At 44.5% G+C, this 15,525-nt stretch overlaps 1 protein-coding gene across 8 annotated transcripts in view; it reads left to right on the forward strand.

Annotated features, from left to right (window-relative positions):
• The window catches only part of CEP112 (centrosomal protein 112), a 469,815-nt gene that overhangs the window by 106,638 nt on the left and 347,652 nt on the right, over positions 1–15,525 (forward strand). For all 8 annotated transcript variants that reach the window (XM_075562120.1, XM_075562124.1, XM_075562123.1 and 5 more), the window contains 4 exons: positions 5,169–5,323; positions 5,792–5,921; positions 6,939–7,031; positions 7,846–7,905. In XM_075562120.1, the coding sequence (XP_075418235.1) occupies positions 5,169–5,323; positions 5,792–5,921; positions 6,939–7,031; positions 7,846–7,905 (438 nt within the window). The remainder of the gene's footprint in view (positions 1–5,168; positions 5,324–5,791; positions 5,922–6,938; positions 7,032–7,845; positions 7,906–15,525) is intronic.

Here is a 15,525-nt window from a genome sequence, read left to right on the forward strand (position 1 = left end):
TTCCCCTTGCCCTCCTGGTATTCCTATTGTCATTGTTAGTCCTGAGGGGTGTATCTGTCCTGGATTTCCTGTGTTTCCAGCTCTTATCTGTTCCAGTGTGCATGCTCTGTTCTAGCTGGGTTGGTAAGGTAGAATTGGGGGTCAGGACAGTAGGTTGGGGAGGGGAAGCATTAAAGAACTAGAAGTTGTGTGTTTCATCGGTGCTATACTGCACCCTGACTGGCTCATCTCTTCCTTGTGACCCTTCTGTGAGGGGATGTCCAATTGTATACAGATGGGCTTTGGGTCTCCACTCTGCATTCCCCCTCATTCACATTGATAAGATTTTTTGTTCTGGGTCTTTGATGCCTGATATCTGGTCCCATTGACACCTCATGATCACACGGGCGGGCAGGTGTGCTTCTTCCATGTGGACTTTGTTGTTTCTCAGCTAGATGGCTGCTTGTTTATCTTCAAGCTTTTAAGACCACAGATGCTATATCTTTTGATAGCCAGGCATCATTAGCTTTCCTCACCACATTTGCTTATGCACCCATTTTGTCTTCAAGGATCATGTGAGGGAAAGTGAGCATCACGGAATGCCAGGTTATTAGAACATAGTGTTCTTTCATTGAGGGAGTACTTGAGTAGAGGCCTAATGTCTGTCTGCTACCTTAATACTTAACATATAAATATATGTACATAGTTCTATTTCCCTGTCATTATATACAAATATATTTACATATGTACATGCCTGTATTTACATCTCTATAAACATCCTTTGTCGCCTACTTCTTTCCTGTTTCTTTGTACTTTCCTCTTGTCCCACTATCATGTTTAGCCTTCATTTGGGTTTTAGTAATTCCTCTCAGCTTCATTGCCCTTGATCAAGCCCCACCAGGTATATATCCAATACCCTCCTCGCCATCAATTTTAGATCACTTGTTCCCTTGTCCCTGGATTTGTTGGCACTCCCCTTCCTTTCCCCCACCTCCCCTTCTCCTGTGCTCCCCCTACCCCCTGAAACCCTTGATCCCTTGTTTTCTCCTCTGCATTGTTAATCCTGCTTATCTTATCTAGATGGACATGCAGAGACAATATCCCCTCCCTCCCCCGCCCTTCCCCAGAAACCATTATTAAATTCTATACTGTTGTTGTTGTTTTCTGTTGGTTTTCTCATGCTGAACCAGCATGCAGTCCTTATTTCTCACACTCTGGGTTTTATGACCAATTGCCCATAACTCAGTAACACACTGCCATGGAATCAATGCCAGCTCAGGCCCCAGGGGTCCTCAAACTTTTTAAACAGGGGGCCAGTTCACTGTCTCTCAGACCCATTGGAGGGCCAGACTATAGTTTTAAAAAAAAACTATGAAAAATTCCTATGCACACTGCACATATCTTATTTTGAAGTAAAAAACAAAACGGGGCTAAAACACCGGGCGGGCCAGATAAATGTCCTCAGTGGGCTGCATGTGGCCCGCGGGCCGCAGTTTGAGGACCCCTGTAATAAGTGCCCTGTAGGACAGGGTGAAACTGTGGGTGTCTGGGATTGTAACTCTTCACAGGAGAGGACAAGCCTATCTGCCGCCCACAGAACAGCTGGCATCTTGGAACTGCTGACCTCTGTGGTCAGCAGCCCTCCGCCGGGGCGCCTAGCACAGTTTAGCTCACCTTCCTTAGTATCTGTCGAACACGGTTTCTTTGGGGTCCAAGTAATAGGTTTCTCAAACCTCCTCTTAATTCTCAACCATCATCCTCTTTCTTCGACACGTGACATCTGGAACCTGGAAGATTACAGAAACATCGCCCTGTAGTCAGTCCTTAACTGACGGAAGCTCTTCTTGGAGGCCTTTCTGTCTCTCTCGCGCTCGCCTTCCTCTCGCATGTTTCCTGCCTTCTGTTTCCGCGGCTCCCAGGTGAATCCAGGCCATTGTTGCATCATTCCTGGACTCTTCAGTGACCTGCCTGCTACCCTCCCTTTTCCCTCTTTTACTCTATATCCCACAAGGGCTATTGATCTCCTTTCCCAGGACTAAGGACTTGAATTCCTAGTCCAGTGCCTATGATCACCTCTGCCTACAAGCCATGCCCATTCAAGAACTCCAGGCTGGCATTTCAAGTGCCACCTTTGACTGCCCATTGTGGCCTTTCCTCTGGTCCCAAGGTAACCTATTCACTGTTCTCCCCACAGTTACTTATTCTCTGCACAGCCCTGCTGCTGGCAACACTGAAGGCCCCCTCCACACTCTCCTAGCCTGCACACTGTGATTCCACCTTGGACCCTCCCCCTGAATCATTGATGCCCCATTTTAAGGCCTTTACTGCTGTGTATCCTCTCAGCTCTATTGTTGAAAACAAACTTTATTTTTAGCTCAGTATTGTTTTTAAGGTAGTTAATAGATATGTGCACTTCCCCTGTTGTAAGTTTAAAATGTCTTTCATTCACTTTGTCCCTAGGACAGTGTGTGGAACGTGGTGAGACACGGCGAGTGTTTGGATATGCTGAAAGTTGACATTCTCGCTTTTGCTTCTAGAGACAAAAAATTGGTGTCCATACAGGAAAGCCTGTATTCAGTGACTATAGTTTCAAGCACAAGGTTCTGTTCATTTTCTATAAGACTTACTGCATAGGAGGGCTGCTGTTAATGTACAAAAACATTTTTGTTGTTAGATGCTGTCATGGTTCCATTCTCATAGCGACCCCGTGGACAGCATGACAAAACAGCCCGGTCTGCGCCCGCCTCAGGACCATGCCTATCCTCTAGCCCATTGACACAGCCACTGAGTCCATCCATCATGTTGAGGGTTTTCCTGGTTTTCCTTGTCCCTCCACTTTATGAAGGACATGAGAAGAAATCTCACCATACTTGCTGTGAAGGAGCATTCTGGCTGTACTTTTTCCAGGAGAGATTGGTGTAGCCTTTCGGCAATTCATGGTACTCTCAAGAACTCATGACATCCATGGACTGCTAAAAGGAGAAACGGTCTGCAGACAGGACCTGCTGGGCTGCCTTTAAATGAGCATCAGATCCACTGTAACTGATCGCATATATGTTTCTGCTTTACCTAGAAAGATATGCATCCTTTGAGCTCTTTGTAAAGGCCATCCTCCAGGGGATATCATCTTTGACTAGCTGGTAAGGGACAGAGAGTCAGCAAAGGAAACTGTGATGCTACCAGGGGCCCACCTCTTTGGACAGCTCTAAGGGTGGGGAGCCTGCTGAAAACTCTGCTTGACTTTTCAGAGGTCTTGTCCTTGGACTTGTGAGATGCAGGCAAATGTTTAGGAGGCCCCTGCTGTGTGGAGCTCACATCTTTATGTAGCCCTTTTCTTAATGACCTTGGATCCTTAAACCCTTGCTGCCTTGGCAACCCCTGCTCTGATGTCCCTGCTCCCTCTTCCTGCAAGAATTAGAACTTGCCTCCAGGCTGAGAACTTCCAGAATGATGACTCATGGCTCCAAGGTTATTTCTCTGGGCCCCAGTTAAGTGCTGGCTCTCCGGAAGTCCTCAGATGCCTCCAAATGGATGTTTCTGAACCTCTCTGGGCTTCTCAGTTGTTCCCAGGGTGAATGTGTCTGCCGGGAGCTGTTTGCTTCATCCCCGCCAGCAGTAGACGGCCCTCTGCCTCGCGGGATCTGGCTTTTCTGTTTCTAGTAGATCTTGTCTCCTTCTGGTAGTTCCCCAGTGAAGAAGCGAGTCTACCCATCTTTGTTCCACCACTTAGAACTGGAAGGTAAGAGATGTGTTCTCTGTTTCTTACAGGCAATGAACATTTCAGAGAGGAGGGAAGATTAGAATGTGTGGTAGGAAATTAAGTCGGTCTTCTCCAAGTGACTTTTAAAACGCAGGATTCAAAAGTAAAGGGAACCCATGCCGGGGTCATGCTGGTCGGCCCAGTGTTTCATAATGCCTTACCCAGTATAATCATAAAAACCCAAGCAGGAAAAGGCGAACTCAATCAATCAGTGGAACCTCATAAAAATGAAACACATGTGCATCAAAACACGTTACCGGAAACGGGAAAAACCAGTCTACTGACTGGGAGAATATCTTCGGTAACCATATATGCACAAGAAAGAAGCAGGCAAAGTGGCTACGGGAGCACCGAGAAGAAGCAGGCTTTGGTCCCTGAACTGGGAACGTTGGTGTTTTAAAAAGTTAATCCGACCACTGGGCTTGCAAGTTAGTTAGAATCATCTCTGTTTCGCGGATTTCCAGGCTGTTGCAGCAAAATTGAAATCTGATGTCTATTTCGCATTGCCTAAAGGGAAAATGAATGTCAGCACTGGAACGTCAGGACTGTAACGTTTCATTTTCGAACCTTATTTTAAGTGTTTAGTTTAGAAAGCTGTGATAGGGTAATTGAAGCGTCCTACTCAGCATTCCCAGTTAGTCACACACTCAACTAAAGGGGAGGTTGGTTCTCGTGATTAGGACAGAAATCACAGTTGGTGTCTTTAACGTTTGCTTATTCAAATTTCAGATAAGGTCCCTACCTGGTTACAAAGCTCTATCCAGAGTTAAATCCCAGTCGTGTGACGGTGCAGTGTTTGCAACAGCTTGAATATAAAATGAGAAAACTAATGAGGAAGAGTTTGGAAAGTGGGGATATACTTTGAAAAGTGATAGGGGAAAAGCGCAAACCTGAAAATTGTGTGCCTGCAACTGACCCTACAACCATGCAGTGGCATGGGTCTATGCATTCTGCGAATAGTTTCTGTGTGAAACCGTGGGGGCTGTGGATGGGTTTTCTCTCTGAAACTAGCAGTGCATTGCATTCGTCTTTGGGGAAAGCTTCATAACTTGAGGTGCAAAGCAAAGATGCCAGCAGAATACTCAACTGACAAACCTGAACAAGGGGCATTGATGGGCTGTCACCTTCTGGAGGAGGCACAGGGACTTGGTCTGTGCCTAATGCTGGCATAGGACCAGACTCAGTAAATCTTTGTTGAATGAACAAATGACATGACAGCTCCAGCATCTAACCATGGTGTCTTAAGCTTTGCGGGTAGAGCGCTTTCGCGATGTTTGGTAAGACTTGGCTAATTTAAAGGTTTGAGTTGTGATCACATGCTGCTTTGCCCCCATCTCAGGTGGCCCTGTAGCTCTGTCAGGCCACTGAATGAGATGGAAGCATAACAACATACGTCAGAGGCTTTCTCACCTACCTGCTCTTCTTTTAGAACCAGATGGTCAAAGAACTGGAGGCCCGCGTCCAGCAGCTAACTGGAGAAGCAGAGAACAGTAATTTACAGAGGCAGAAATTAACTCAGGAAAAAACGGAACTCGAAAGATGTTACCAGATAACATGCAATGAGTTACAAGAAGTAAAGGCAAGGTATTGTCTGAGAGCATATTGTCAGGTGTAATTAGGGGTTCTGATATTGATTATACATTACACTCTGTGCCTTTACAAGGAGCCTAGTGGTACAGTGGGTAAGCTCTCAGCTGCTCACTGAGAAGGTACTGGTTTGAACCCATTCGCTGCTCGGGAGAAAGATGTGGCAATCAGCTCCTGTAAAAACCCTGCAAATGACAGTTCTAATCTGTCCGATAGGGTCACTGTGGGTCAGGATCAACTCTTATGCATTTGACCTTGGGAAGTTTCCAACCTCAATACTGTGTGTGTCTGTGTGTGTTTACTCTCCAACTAATCTAACAAGCACAATGTTTAAAATTTAATGGATATATGTGGCTAGGTGTTTGATATATGGAAAAAAAAGTATTTGAATTTGGTTGACTAAAAAATCTATTTCAGAGATTGATTCTAAAGATAATGGGAGTCGGTTTTCTCTTTTGCTTTAAGGCGTAACACACTACATAAAGAGAAGGATCATCTTATAAGTGAATATGAGCAAAATATAAAACTGTTACAAGCCAAGCATGATGCCGATCTGAATCTTCTGAAGCAGGATCATGCTCTGTCAGCTTCTAAGGTATGATAGCGGCTACTGCCACCCCGTAGTTACGGCTTACGCAGCATTTAGCCGTCGATGGTCAACAGAAGGGACCGTAACTGCCTGACTTTTGAGTTTAAGCTCTCGTTTGCTGTAATCAAGAAGCCCCGGTGTTGTTTGTGGGGTTCCTGTTGGAGTGCTAACTGCAAGGTGAGTTATTTGAACCCCACAGTGGATCTGTGGGAGAAAGAGGAGACTTGCTGTTCCCATAAAGATTTAGAGAGCCATGGGAACCCAGAGGGGCAGTTACACTCCGTTCTGGGGGCCTCTGTAAGTCACAGTTTGTGGCAGTGGATTTGGTTTTGGGTTTTTTTGGTTGTTTTATTTAAAAAAATTTGTAGTTGCTGTTACATTTTTAAAAGTAATACATATGTGAGCTATCTACTACAACACGAGTATTTAATAAATTACATTTTACCAGCAAAAGTTAACCATCTCACAGCCAACATTGCTAAAAGCGGGAGACATACAAATCTGAGACAATTCTTAGTTGTATTAATCATGTATCATGTAGAAGATCCATTATTATGGACTATTTAAAGGCCTTGGTTCTGCTTTGGGTTGGTTTTTTTGGGTGTCACACACACGGGTGACCTCACAGGACCCGCCCCTGCGCTCAGACACCTTTGTGTCCGATCACGGAAACTCTCCACAGTGAGCCCCGGTCTACAATCCTGATTGTCCAGCCAATCACTTGATATTGTATGAATTAAAAAAATCCAGCAGATTTGGTTTTATAACAAACATGTAAACGGTTTTCTGTAAACCTGTTATTTTTATATCAATATCACCTTTCCGTTGTATCACATAACTATATTGAATTTTACTTACATTTTTACCCTAGAAAGTTTAACTCTGGTGGTTTTCTCGAAAAAAAATTGTTTTAATTTATATTTATCTATATGTTGAATTGTAATAGAACTTTCAGAAAAAAAGAAGATAAATTTCACAAGTTAGAGGGTGGTATCAAACTCAACCTTCTGTAAATCTTTATAGGCATCTGGCTTGATTGAAGAATTAGAACAGACCGTGTGTCTCTTAAAAGAGCAGCTACAGGAATCAGAGCATCAAAGAACGCAACAACTGAAGGTGAATTGCATGTTTCTGCACCAAGAATAATGACGAAAATGTCTTTCCCTTTTCCTGCTGTGGACGTACAAGGGGAGAGTCCTTTAGACAGAGCCGTAGAGCCCACACAGTGTCATTCATTGCTGCGGTGCGTCATTTCATCGGGTTTATTTTAGTTGACAAGCAGATGCTAATGGGTGTGGAGACCAAAGAATCATCCGAATTGTAATAATCTTTTAGATTCATTTTTAAGATGACTCTCATTTCACGGGGCTGTATTTTTCACATCTGTGTAAATAAGGTGCACACAGCACGTGTGTAACACCTGCACACGAGGCTAATGTGTGAGGGAGTTGTGTGGTTTGCACAAAAGCACAAAGTACATGCATTTGTGTAAAATATCAGTATTATTTTAAAATGTCTCCTTAAATTATTTCTGTCCATTTCGTAATCACTCGCTTGCTGTGTCTTTTCCATCTTTTCTTTTTTCTTGTGGTCAGAGAAACAATGGAAAAGAACTCTCTTGTTTTCATATGAATTCATTTGGTCATTTTTAAGTCGTTGGCCTTTTCCCAAAGGAAAGACAGCTCTGTTCCATTGTACTATTGGGGGAATTTAAAAGTAGTAATATCTCAGAACTAAAATTTGCCCTAAATACAAAGTCGCTCATCTTTTTACTCAGGCTTAATATAATTGGGCAGAATTGGGGCTCTCAATAATATGCAAAAATTTAAGTCAAGTTTGTCATCACCAAGATTGATTTCATTAGATTGACAATTTTATTAGCCCTAAGACTGAATTTAGTTATAATAAAAACAAACCTTTTCATTCACAGGATCAAGAAAGTAAATTTCAAATGGAGAAAAGTCAATTAAAACGCACCTATGAAAAAAAGGTAATGCATTTTATGAGGGACAATGAAAGATTTACGATAGCAAATGGGGCCATCACTAATGGGGGCTGATTTTCACAAAGCCACACATTTCAGCCCTCCTTTATTTCAGATAGACCGTAAGCACATTTTACATCTTTTATTTTTCATTTTCCTCAACAGCTTTCTCAATTTGGGTCTTAACAATGTCACTAATAAGGCAGCCCCTTGTATGTTCCAGTTAATGAGGAGTATTATTATTATTATGTCAGCCTCCTATAAAACTTAGAAATGGTATTTTTTTCCATCAGCTAAAAAAAATACATTTGAGGCATGCTATTTTGTGTTCTTTTGTATCATATGTGCCATAAGAACTTTTAATATTTAACAAGACGATAAAACAATGAAAGAATCAGGTGCTACTTTCAAAAATGGAGTGTTTATTGACATTCAGAAAAGTATTTCTACTGATAGCCCTATTATCAGTGACAGCCTAGGCTTTGTCAAACCCTTTTAGTATCTGAGATAGAACAATGCAGATTCCAGTCGATTTGGGATCATTAAACTTCACCTTTGAAATTATTGTTTGCGATAAGACATGTGCAGGGTTCCTGGTGGTGCATTGGGTGCTGTGCTGGTTAATTGCTCCGATCTAACAGCACCCACTCTCTGGGCGGAAAATGTGCCAGTCTCCTTCTGTAAAGACAGCCGCTGGGGCACTTCTTCCCTGTTCTACAGAGAGGCTTTGAGTCGGAATTGGCTCCCCAGCAGTGGTTTTGACTTTCTGAGATAGATGAAAAGGACAAAAAGCTGTTGAGATAGCCAAGATTTTATTCCTGATTTTGTAATTATTTGCTGTTTTAATATTTATCAAATCACTCCACTTGTAAAATATCTACATAAAGGAAAATCAGAAAATGATTAACTCGTCAATTAATCAAAACGTGTACAAGCATGTTTCGTGTCACAAAATTTTCAAAGCTTTGTAATGCCACGTCCCATCTAGCCACATCCATTGAGCAGATGCTCAATGCCTGTATTGGGCACGATGTCATGCTAGGGCCGAAGGGCTGGGAGCTGAGGTTTTCTGATGGCTGTACTTTGTTTCAACTCTTCCATGTGCGTCTTGTCTTCAAAGTGGTGCTCAAAGAGGGTGGGGGGGGGCACTGGGATAAAGAACTTCTTCAGTTTCTGCTGCGGAGCCAAGAGCAAGCCAGGCCTCAGCGTGGCTTCCCACCTGATTGGGCATGTAAGCGTATTCACCAGTCCATTGTTTATTCTTCGGACAGATCTCTAGCTTCCCAAACACTAGGACATGGCCTCCTGAGCCTCTGCTTTGTCAGACTTGATGGCCAGTCCTCTTCCTGAAAGCTGTTATCTGTGTACCTGGGAGACAGGCAGAGAGGCTGTTGACAGAAGAGACCAACCAAAAACCAAATTCACTGCCACCGAGTCAATGCAGACTCACAGCGACCCTATAGAACAGGGTAGACCTGCCCCTGTGAGTGCCCAAGACTGTAACTCTTTATGGGAGTCGAAAGCCCTGTCATTCTCCCTTGGAGCAGCTGGTGGTTTCCAGCTGTGGGTCTTAAGGACTGCAGGCAGATGCATAGCCACGAGGCCACTAGGGCACCTTCCGTGAGAGGAAGAGTGCACACTTGTGAATAAATGTGCCCCATTCCCCTGCGGTTTAAAGTCCTATTGAGCACTGTGGGAGGGGCACAGCCAGACAGGTACATCTTTCTCCTACCACGATCGGGCAAGTACTTAGCTACAACCTACACGAAGGTTTCTCATGGCGGCCAGCCCCTCCCCCATGGGCCAGCGCGAGAAAGGAAAGGGTCCTCTGCACGCAGGCTGCTTCCCTCTCCCTCTGGGAGCAGACCTGGCGTCCTCTTGCTGTGCTGCATCGCTAGAGCTTGCCCCTTCCACAAGGGGTCAGTTGGCTTTGCTTTTTAATAAAGTAACTCGTTAAATTGTGTTAATTGTTTTCAATGTAAACAAGACTTGTATAAAATAATAGCAATCTTTAAAGGAAAACGAAGGGTGTTTGTGCATAGTGCATATGTTCCCAACAGTGTGTATACTGGAAGAAAAGGGGGCTCAGCACGCCACTTTTTGTTTTACAATTAATCCCATCACCTCCCTCCCCCCACCCCTCCTTTAAGTTGACATCTGTTCTTCTTCCTTTATTAAACCTGCTGTGATCTCAAGGCTTGCAGATTTGATGGCTTGCACCCCCCTCGGGGAATCTCCTTTCTGACTGCTCACAGAGCTGACATAAATCTTCCACAACCCCAGCCTGTGTAACTCGATAGCGAAATGGGATGTATAGGGCTTTTGTTGGTGAGACGCTGCTACAGGTGTGCGTGCTCAGTAACGTTTGGCGTGAGGCTTACTCCAGAGTATCTGTTCACGAGGAGGAATCGCCATCTGAATGACATTATTTCCTCAGGCCTTTGAGAAAGCACCATGGCCGGTGCCTGGGGCCTGACAGGCCGTGGGAGCAGCAGCAAGCCTCAGATGCTGCCTCCAAGTTAAGCACACACATGACCTAATGGTCTTTATTGATCTGCAGTGGCCAGTGCCTGCTCTTCAGATCTTTGAACATCAAACAAATAATGGGCAGTAAAGCTCGGTGTCATTGTTTGATGAAGTATCCTAATCTGTTAAATCAGGAAGTGGTTAGGCTAAATGATTTTACTAGCAAGGAAACACCTGCCTCTACCATATTATGCGACTTGTTTTCCAAACAGTCACCAGAGAGTCCAAGATGGTGCTGTTTACCTGGAGAAGTTCATGTGGCAGGTGCTAAGCATGCGTGTTCTGAAGGGTGCTCCGGTTAAAATGGCGACTTCTAAGGCTTGACAGAACCGTTGATTGACCAAGCCACGGCCATTTACTTATTCCCGTGCTGAACCTTTGTATGTAATTCTTATCATTCCGTTAGAAATAGTTGAAAATGTCCATGGCTTTACACATTATATTAAGTTACATCTTTTAACCTGTTAAGTGGCCTCCCCCCCTTCCCCCCCGACTGGCCTGATTTTATTTTTCTAAAACACATGGGCCTTTATTGAAGTGTTTGGAAAATGGACACGTGCAGCAAGAGATTTATAAAAGTCCTGCGGCTCAGCCCTTCACCGTCCCCGTTTTGGGAAGCGGAGGTGAGAGAGGCTGAGACCCAGGGGAGTGGCTCAGCCCGTGGACAGTCGGGTCAGCACCAGCACGTGATGCTGCCACGGTGGGCCCATCTGCTCCCAGCTCCCAGCATCCTTTCCTGGCCCTGCTCATTTCTTGATTGCGTCACGTTCTGGGAGCTAGAGAGCAAAAAAAATAGATTTAAAAAGTATTCCACAGATGAGCTTATGGCTACTGACATCAGTTACTTTTACAGCGTGTGCATATCCTTGAGTAGCTAGTTTATAGTGTCATATGTTTCTCACTTTTGCCTTCATTTTTGATGTTCACAATATATTCAAGGGGGCAGATTATAAGCAAATCCATTTAAGACTTATCCCCCACTAGCATTCAAACTTAAAAAACCAAAACAAACCCTCAAACTCACTGCCATCAAGTCAGTTCTGACTCATGGTGAGCCTGGAGAGCCAGGTACAACTGCCTTTGTGAGTTTCTGGGACTGACTTTCCCAGAGTAGAAAGCCGCCTCTTTTTCCAGGAGCTGCTGGTGGTTTGGAGATGGTGACCTTGCAGTTAGCAGCCTAACCACGATGTCGCCAGAATTGTGCATTAAAAAGGGAAGGATGAATACATATATGTCTGTATGTGTACATCTATATAATATATTCTTTTTCTATGTTGTTTGTTCTTTAACTTTCTTTTATATGAAGATAAAGGAATTTAAAAAAAATCCAAATAAATGGGTATTACATCTCTCGTGTCACTTTCAAGTTCCATATGCAGTGATTTCTCATTTACTTAGTATTCAATTATCTGTCACCCATCCCGCTGCCCCCCAAAAATCACTGCCATTGAGTCCATGCTGACTTACACTGACCCTACAGGACAGAGTAGAACTGCCCCTGCGAATTTCCAAGACTGTCAGTCTTCATGGGAGTAGAAAGCCCTGTCTTTCTCCCGTGGAGTCGCTGGTGGTTTCTGACTGCTCACTTTGCGGTTAGTAGGCCAACGTGTGACCACTGCTCCACCAGGGCTCCTATCTGCCTCCCATGTCTATCTGGTATATAATTCAAAACAAAGACATACTTTAAAAAGACCCTTAAACATACAAAGTAACTATATTCAACTATAAAAATGAAACAGAACACACACACACACACACACACAAAATCAATCAAACAGGATTTATTGACCAGTCTAGCATGGGGAGCTCAGTTTTGTGTTGGGTGCTTGGGGGGTAAAAATGAATGAGAAACAGCTCCTAGCTTTAAGATACCCCAACTTACGAGTCTGTGCATTGATAGAGGGCGCTTGACTCAGAGGGAAGTCCCTCACCCCACTGCCAGATGGTTCCATTCCTGCTGTAGAAATAGCTGTGATTGTTTTAGAAGCAGTCAACTTAGGTCACGGTGTTTCAGTTACACAGTGACCAGCGCCCAGAAGTGGCAGCTGGAAACTTGGCCCAGCTTAAGGTGGGAGCGTGCGTGCTCGAAAGCGCTTGCCCGAAGTCAAGCTGAGCACTGGGGGCCATCTGCTGGAAGGGCCGGCGGACTTTGACTGCGCGAGGGCATTACTGTGTGCTGCCACGGGGTGCGTGCTGGGGCTCGTCACGACCACACGTCATTAAAAATAGACATTTGGGTTTGCTGTGTCTGACCCGTGGAGGTCATAGTAATAAGTATGAACATGTATGGAGCACTCACGTTCTTCTTCTTCTACTTTGAGCACTCGGATGCCCTCGGGGCGTTACGTGGCTTTGCTGACGCTCTGATTCTTTGATGCTGGACTAATGTTCTCCCCACTTTCAGACCGGGCCCTGAGGTGCAGGGTACCGTGGGGCTGGTGGTGGAATGTGGGTACAAACCGGCAGGGGTCGGTCGCGCTCATTATCACTGTATCATTTGAAGTAGATTGTTTTTTAAAAACCCAACATACTAGTTTACTTCAATGTTTACCCTTTTAAAGGGACTAAATCTCAATTATTTAGCATTTTATTTCGATTAAAGAGCTCATTACTTGAGGATTGATAATGAAAGTTTCACTCCTTTAGTTTCAATACAGACCCTTTTCATCGAATGGCATGTCTGTACAGGTTCTACATATCTGTGTGGTTGATTATGTGGTAAAAAGCAAAGCAGGCATCAAAGCAAGAGTAAGATGGATTCACATTGAACTTCTGATTGAAAGTAGCCTTTGTTTCCCAGTGTCTACTGCACCCTCGGTCTGCTGTTCCTGTTAGTAACCGGTGTGGCGTTTAACTCCCAGTGCTAGAGAAAACAGACGGCCCGCTTGCCGTTAGGATCAAAACGAACCTGGGTCAGGATCCATATCCACGTGTACTTGGTGGTTGAATGACATGGGTGTGTGCTGTGCAGGCCCACATAGAAGAGGAAGTGCTCAGCACCTCCACTTGAGCAGTTCTTTCCAGTAAATTGTACACTGCAGTAAAACGGCTCCGTCTTATGTGGTCCACATGTATTTTCTCATCCTGCTTAATTAATGCAGTAGCAGAGACCTTAATAACTCAACGGGACCCAGGCCATCTGAGATGCGGCAAGCGCCCCACAGACCAGGGAGAACAAGGAAATGTTGCCCGACCTGGTCTGTATCGTCGATTAAGGTCTGCAGCTGCCCACCATTTCAACATAAATGACTCAAGGTTAAAGATAAAGAAAGAAAGAAGGAGACTGGTGAAGGTGTCACCAGCATTATGCCCATCAGCATGAAGTATTTGCACTTTTGATCTTGCGCTGAAAGTGCAGTTTTTACAGGTGCCGTGCAATACAGTAACATACAAAATCTGTGCTAATCGACGGTGCTGTCGGCAAGCTGGCTTCTGGTCAACAGCAGGCCGCTGGCAGTTAAGTTTTTGGAGAGGCAGAAGTTATGCTTGAGGGTTGACTGTGCAAGTGGTCCACCCCCACTCCCACTCACCCTACTGGTCATGGGTCACCTCTATGTCATAAGAGACCTAAAATGAGTTAATAGGAAACAATTCAAACAAACGACTCTGGAATGACACATAAACACCAACAGACACTAACAAGTGTGTCTTTAACTGTGCCTCTACTACTTTCTCCAGTTAGCCTTTGTCCCTGCTGCCCTCCCTCACCTTCAATTGAGTACATCTACTTTTCTATTTCGAAAAAAAAAAAAAATTCCCTGAAGAGTCTATGTAAAGAAAGAGTTTTATTGCTATCAAAACAAATGTTTCCAAAATCTTCACATTACGGATCAGTGTTCTGTTGGGATCCATAAGGTTTTCCGAATGGTCACCAGGCCTTTGTCCCTTGTCTGCCCTGGTCCAGAAGCTATGCTGGAACCTTCCAAGGGCCACCTGCTGCATTTGAAGTACACTGCTAGCGTGTTTCCCTGCACCACAGCCACACACCACACAGCACCGCAAAGCACACCGATGGACACGTGACAGATTCCCACACCAGCTGGTGTTTGCAATGGCGAGTGAGCCTTGGAGATGGCTCACTTCATTTGGAGGACCCACTTGCTGGAGGAGGGCGTCATATGGTAATGAGCTAGAGGACAAGGCAGAGAAGGGGACGTGGCACAGCGACCACAGTGATGGACTGGAGCCTGCTGGCCATCGTGGGGAATGGTGGAGGACCGAGCACTGTTTCGCTCAGTTGTGCATCCGGAACCCGTGTCGGAATCAGCTTGACACTGGCCAGCTAACTGTGGCAGTGTTGCCGTGGGCCTTCTGTTACCTGAGTGGCGTCTTTCTCCAAGTTGATACATGTTCTACATGCCAAACACTTCAAGTACTTGCTAGAGCTCCAAGCTAAAGAGGACATTTTTGACTTTAAACATGGTAAACTTTTGAACAACACCCTTTCATTTTTTCCCTACCAAGTCAGTAAAACTAATGTGGTGGCTAAAATTTTGCTTTCATTCTTCCTACTAAGAAAAATAGTGCTAATTGGATATTCTCAATTTTCCATTTAAATTATAGGGTAAGAGGGACTCTGATCTCCTAATTTGGATTTGGTGCACTGATAGTGTGGTGGGTTATGTATTGGCTCCTAACCACAGGGTCTGCGGTGCAAACTCACCAGATACTCCTGGGAAGGAAGATGAGGCTTTCTGCTGCCATAAAGATTAACAACCTTATAAGATAGGCATGGAAAACACGCTCTATAGAAAGCAATGGGACCAACAGTTCCCGAGGGACTTGCGGGGAGAGGGAGGCAGGGGAAGGGAGTGGTGAGCAAACAACACTGTAGACAGGGGGAACAACTAGGGAATTAAAATCAACAATGAGGAGGACATTGAGATCCCAGGGGTGTTGTGGACAACAGCAGTCTATCTGAGATGAATTATTAAAAGGCAGAAGAAGGGTGAGATTGAGGAAGGTAAAAGGCAACAGAGGAAAGATCTAGGAAGCAAAGATATGGATAGAGGTATATACATAGGAGTGTACATATATAAATACATGAATTCATACCAGAGGTATTGGCCTACGTACATATATTTCTATGGAAATACACAG

The sequence above is a fragment of the Tenrec ecaudatus genome, chromosome 10 (genome assembly GCF_050624435.1).
Source record: "Tenrec ecaudatus isolate mTenEca1 chromosome 10, mTenEca1.hap1, whole genome shotgun sequence".
Classification (NCBI taxonomy): domain Eukaryota; kingdom Metazoa; phylum Chordata; class Mammalia; order Afrosoricida; family Tenrecidae; genus Tenrec; species Tenrec ecaudatus.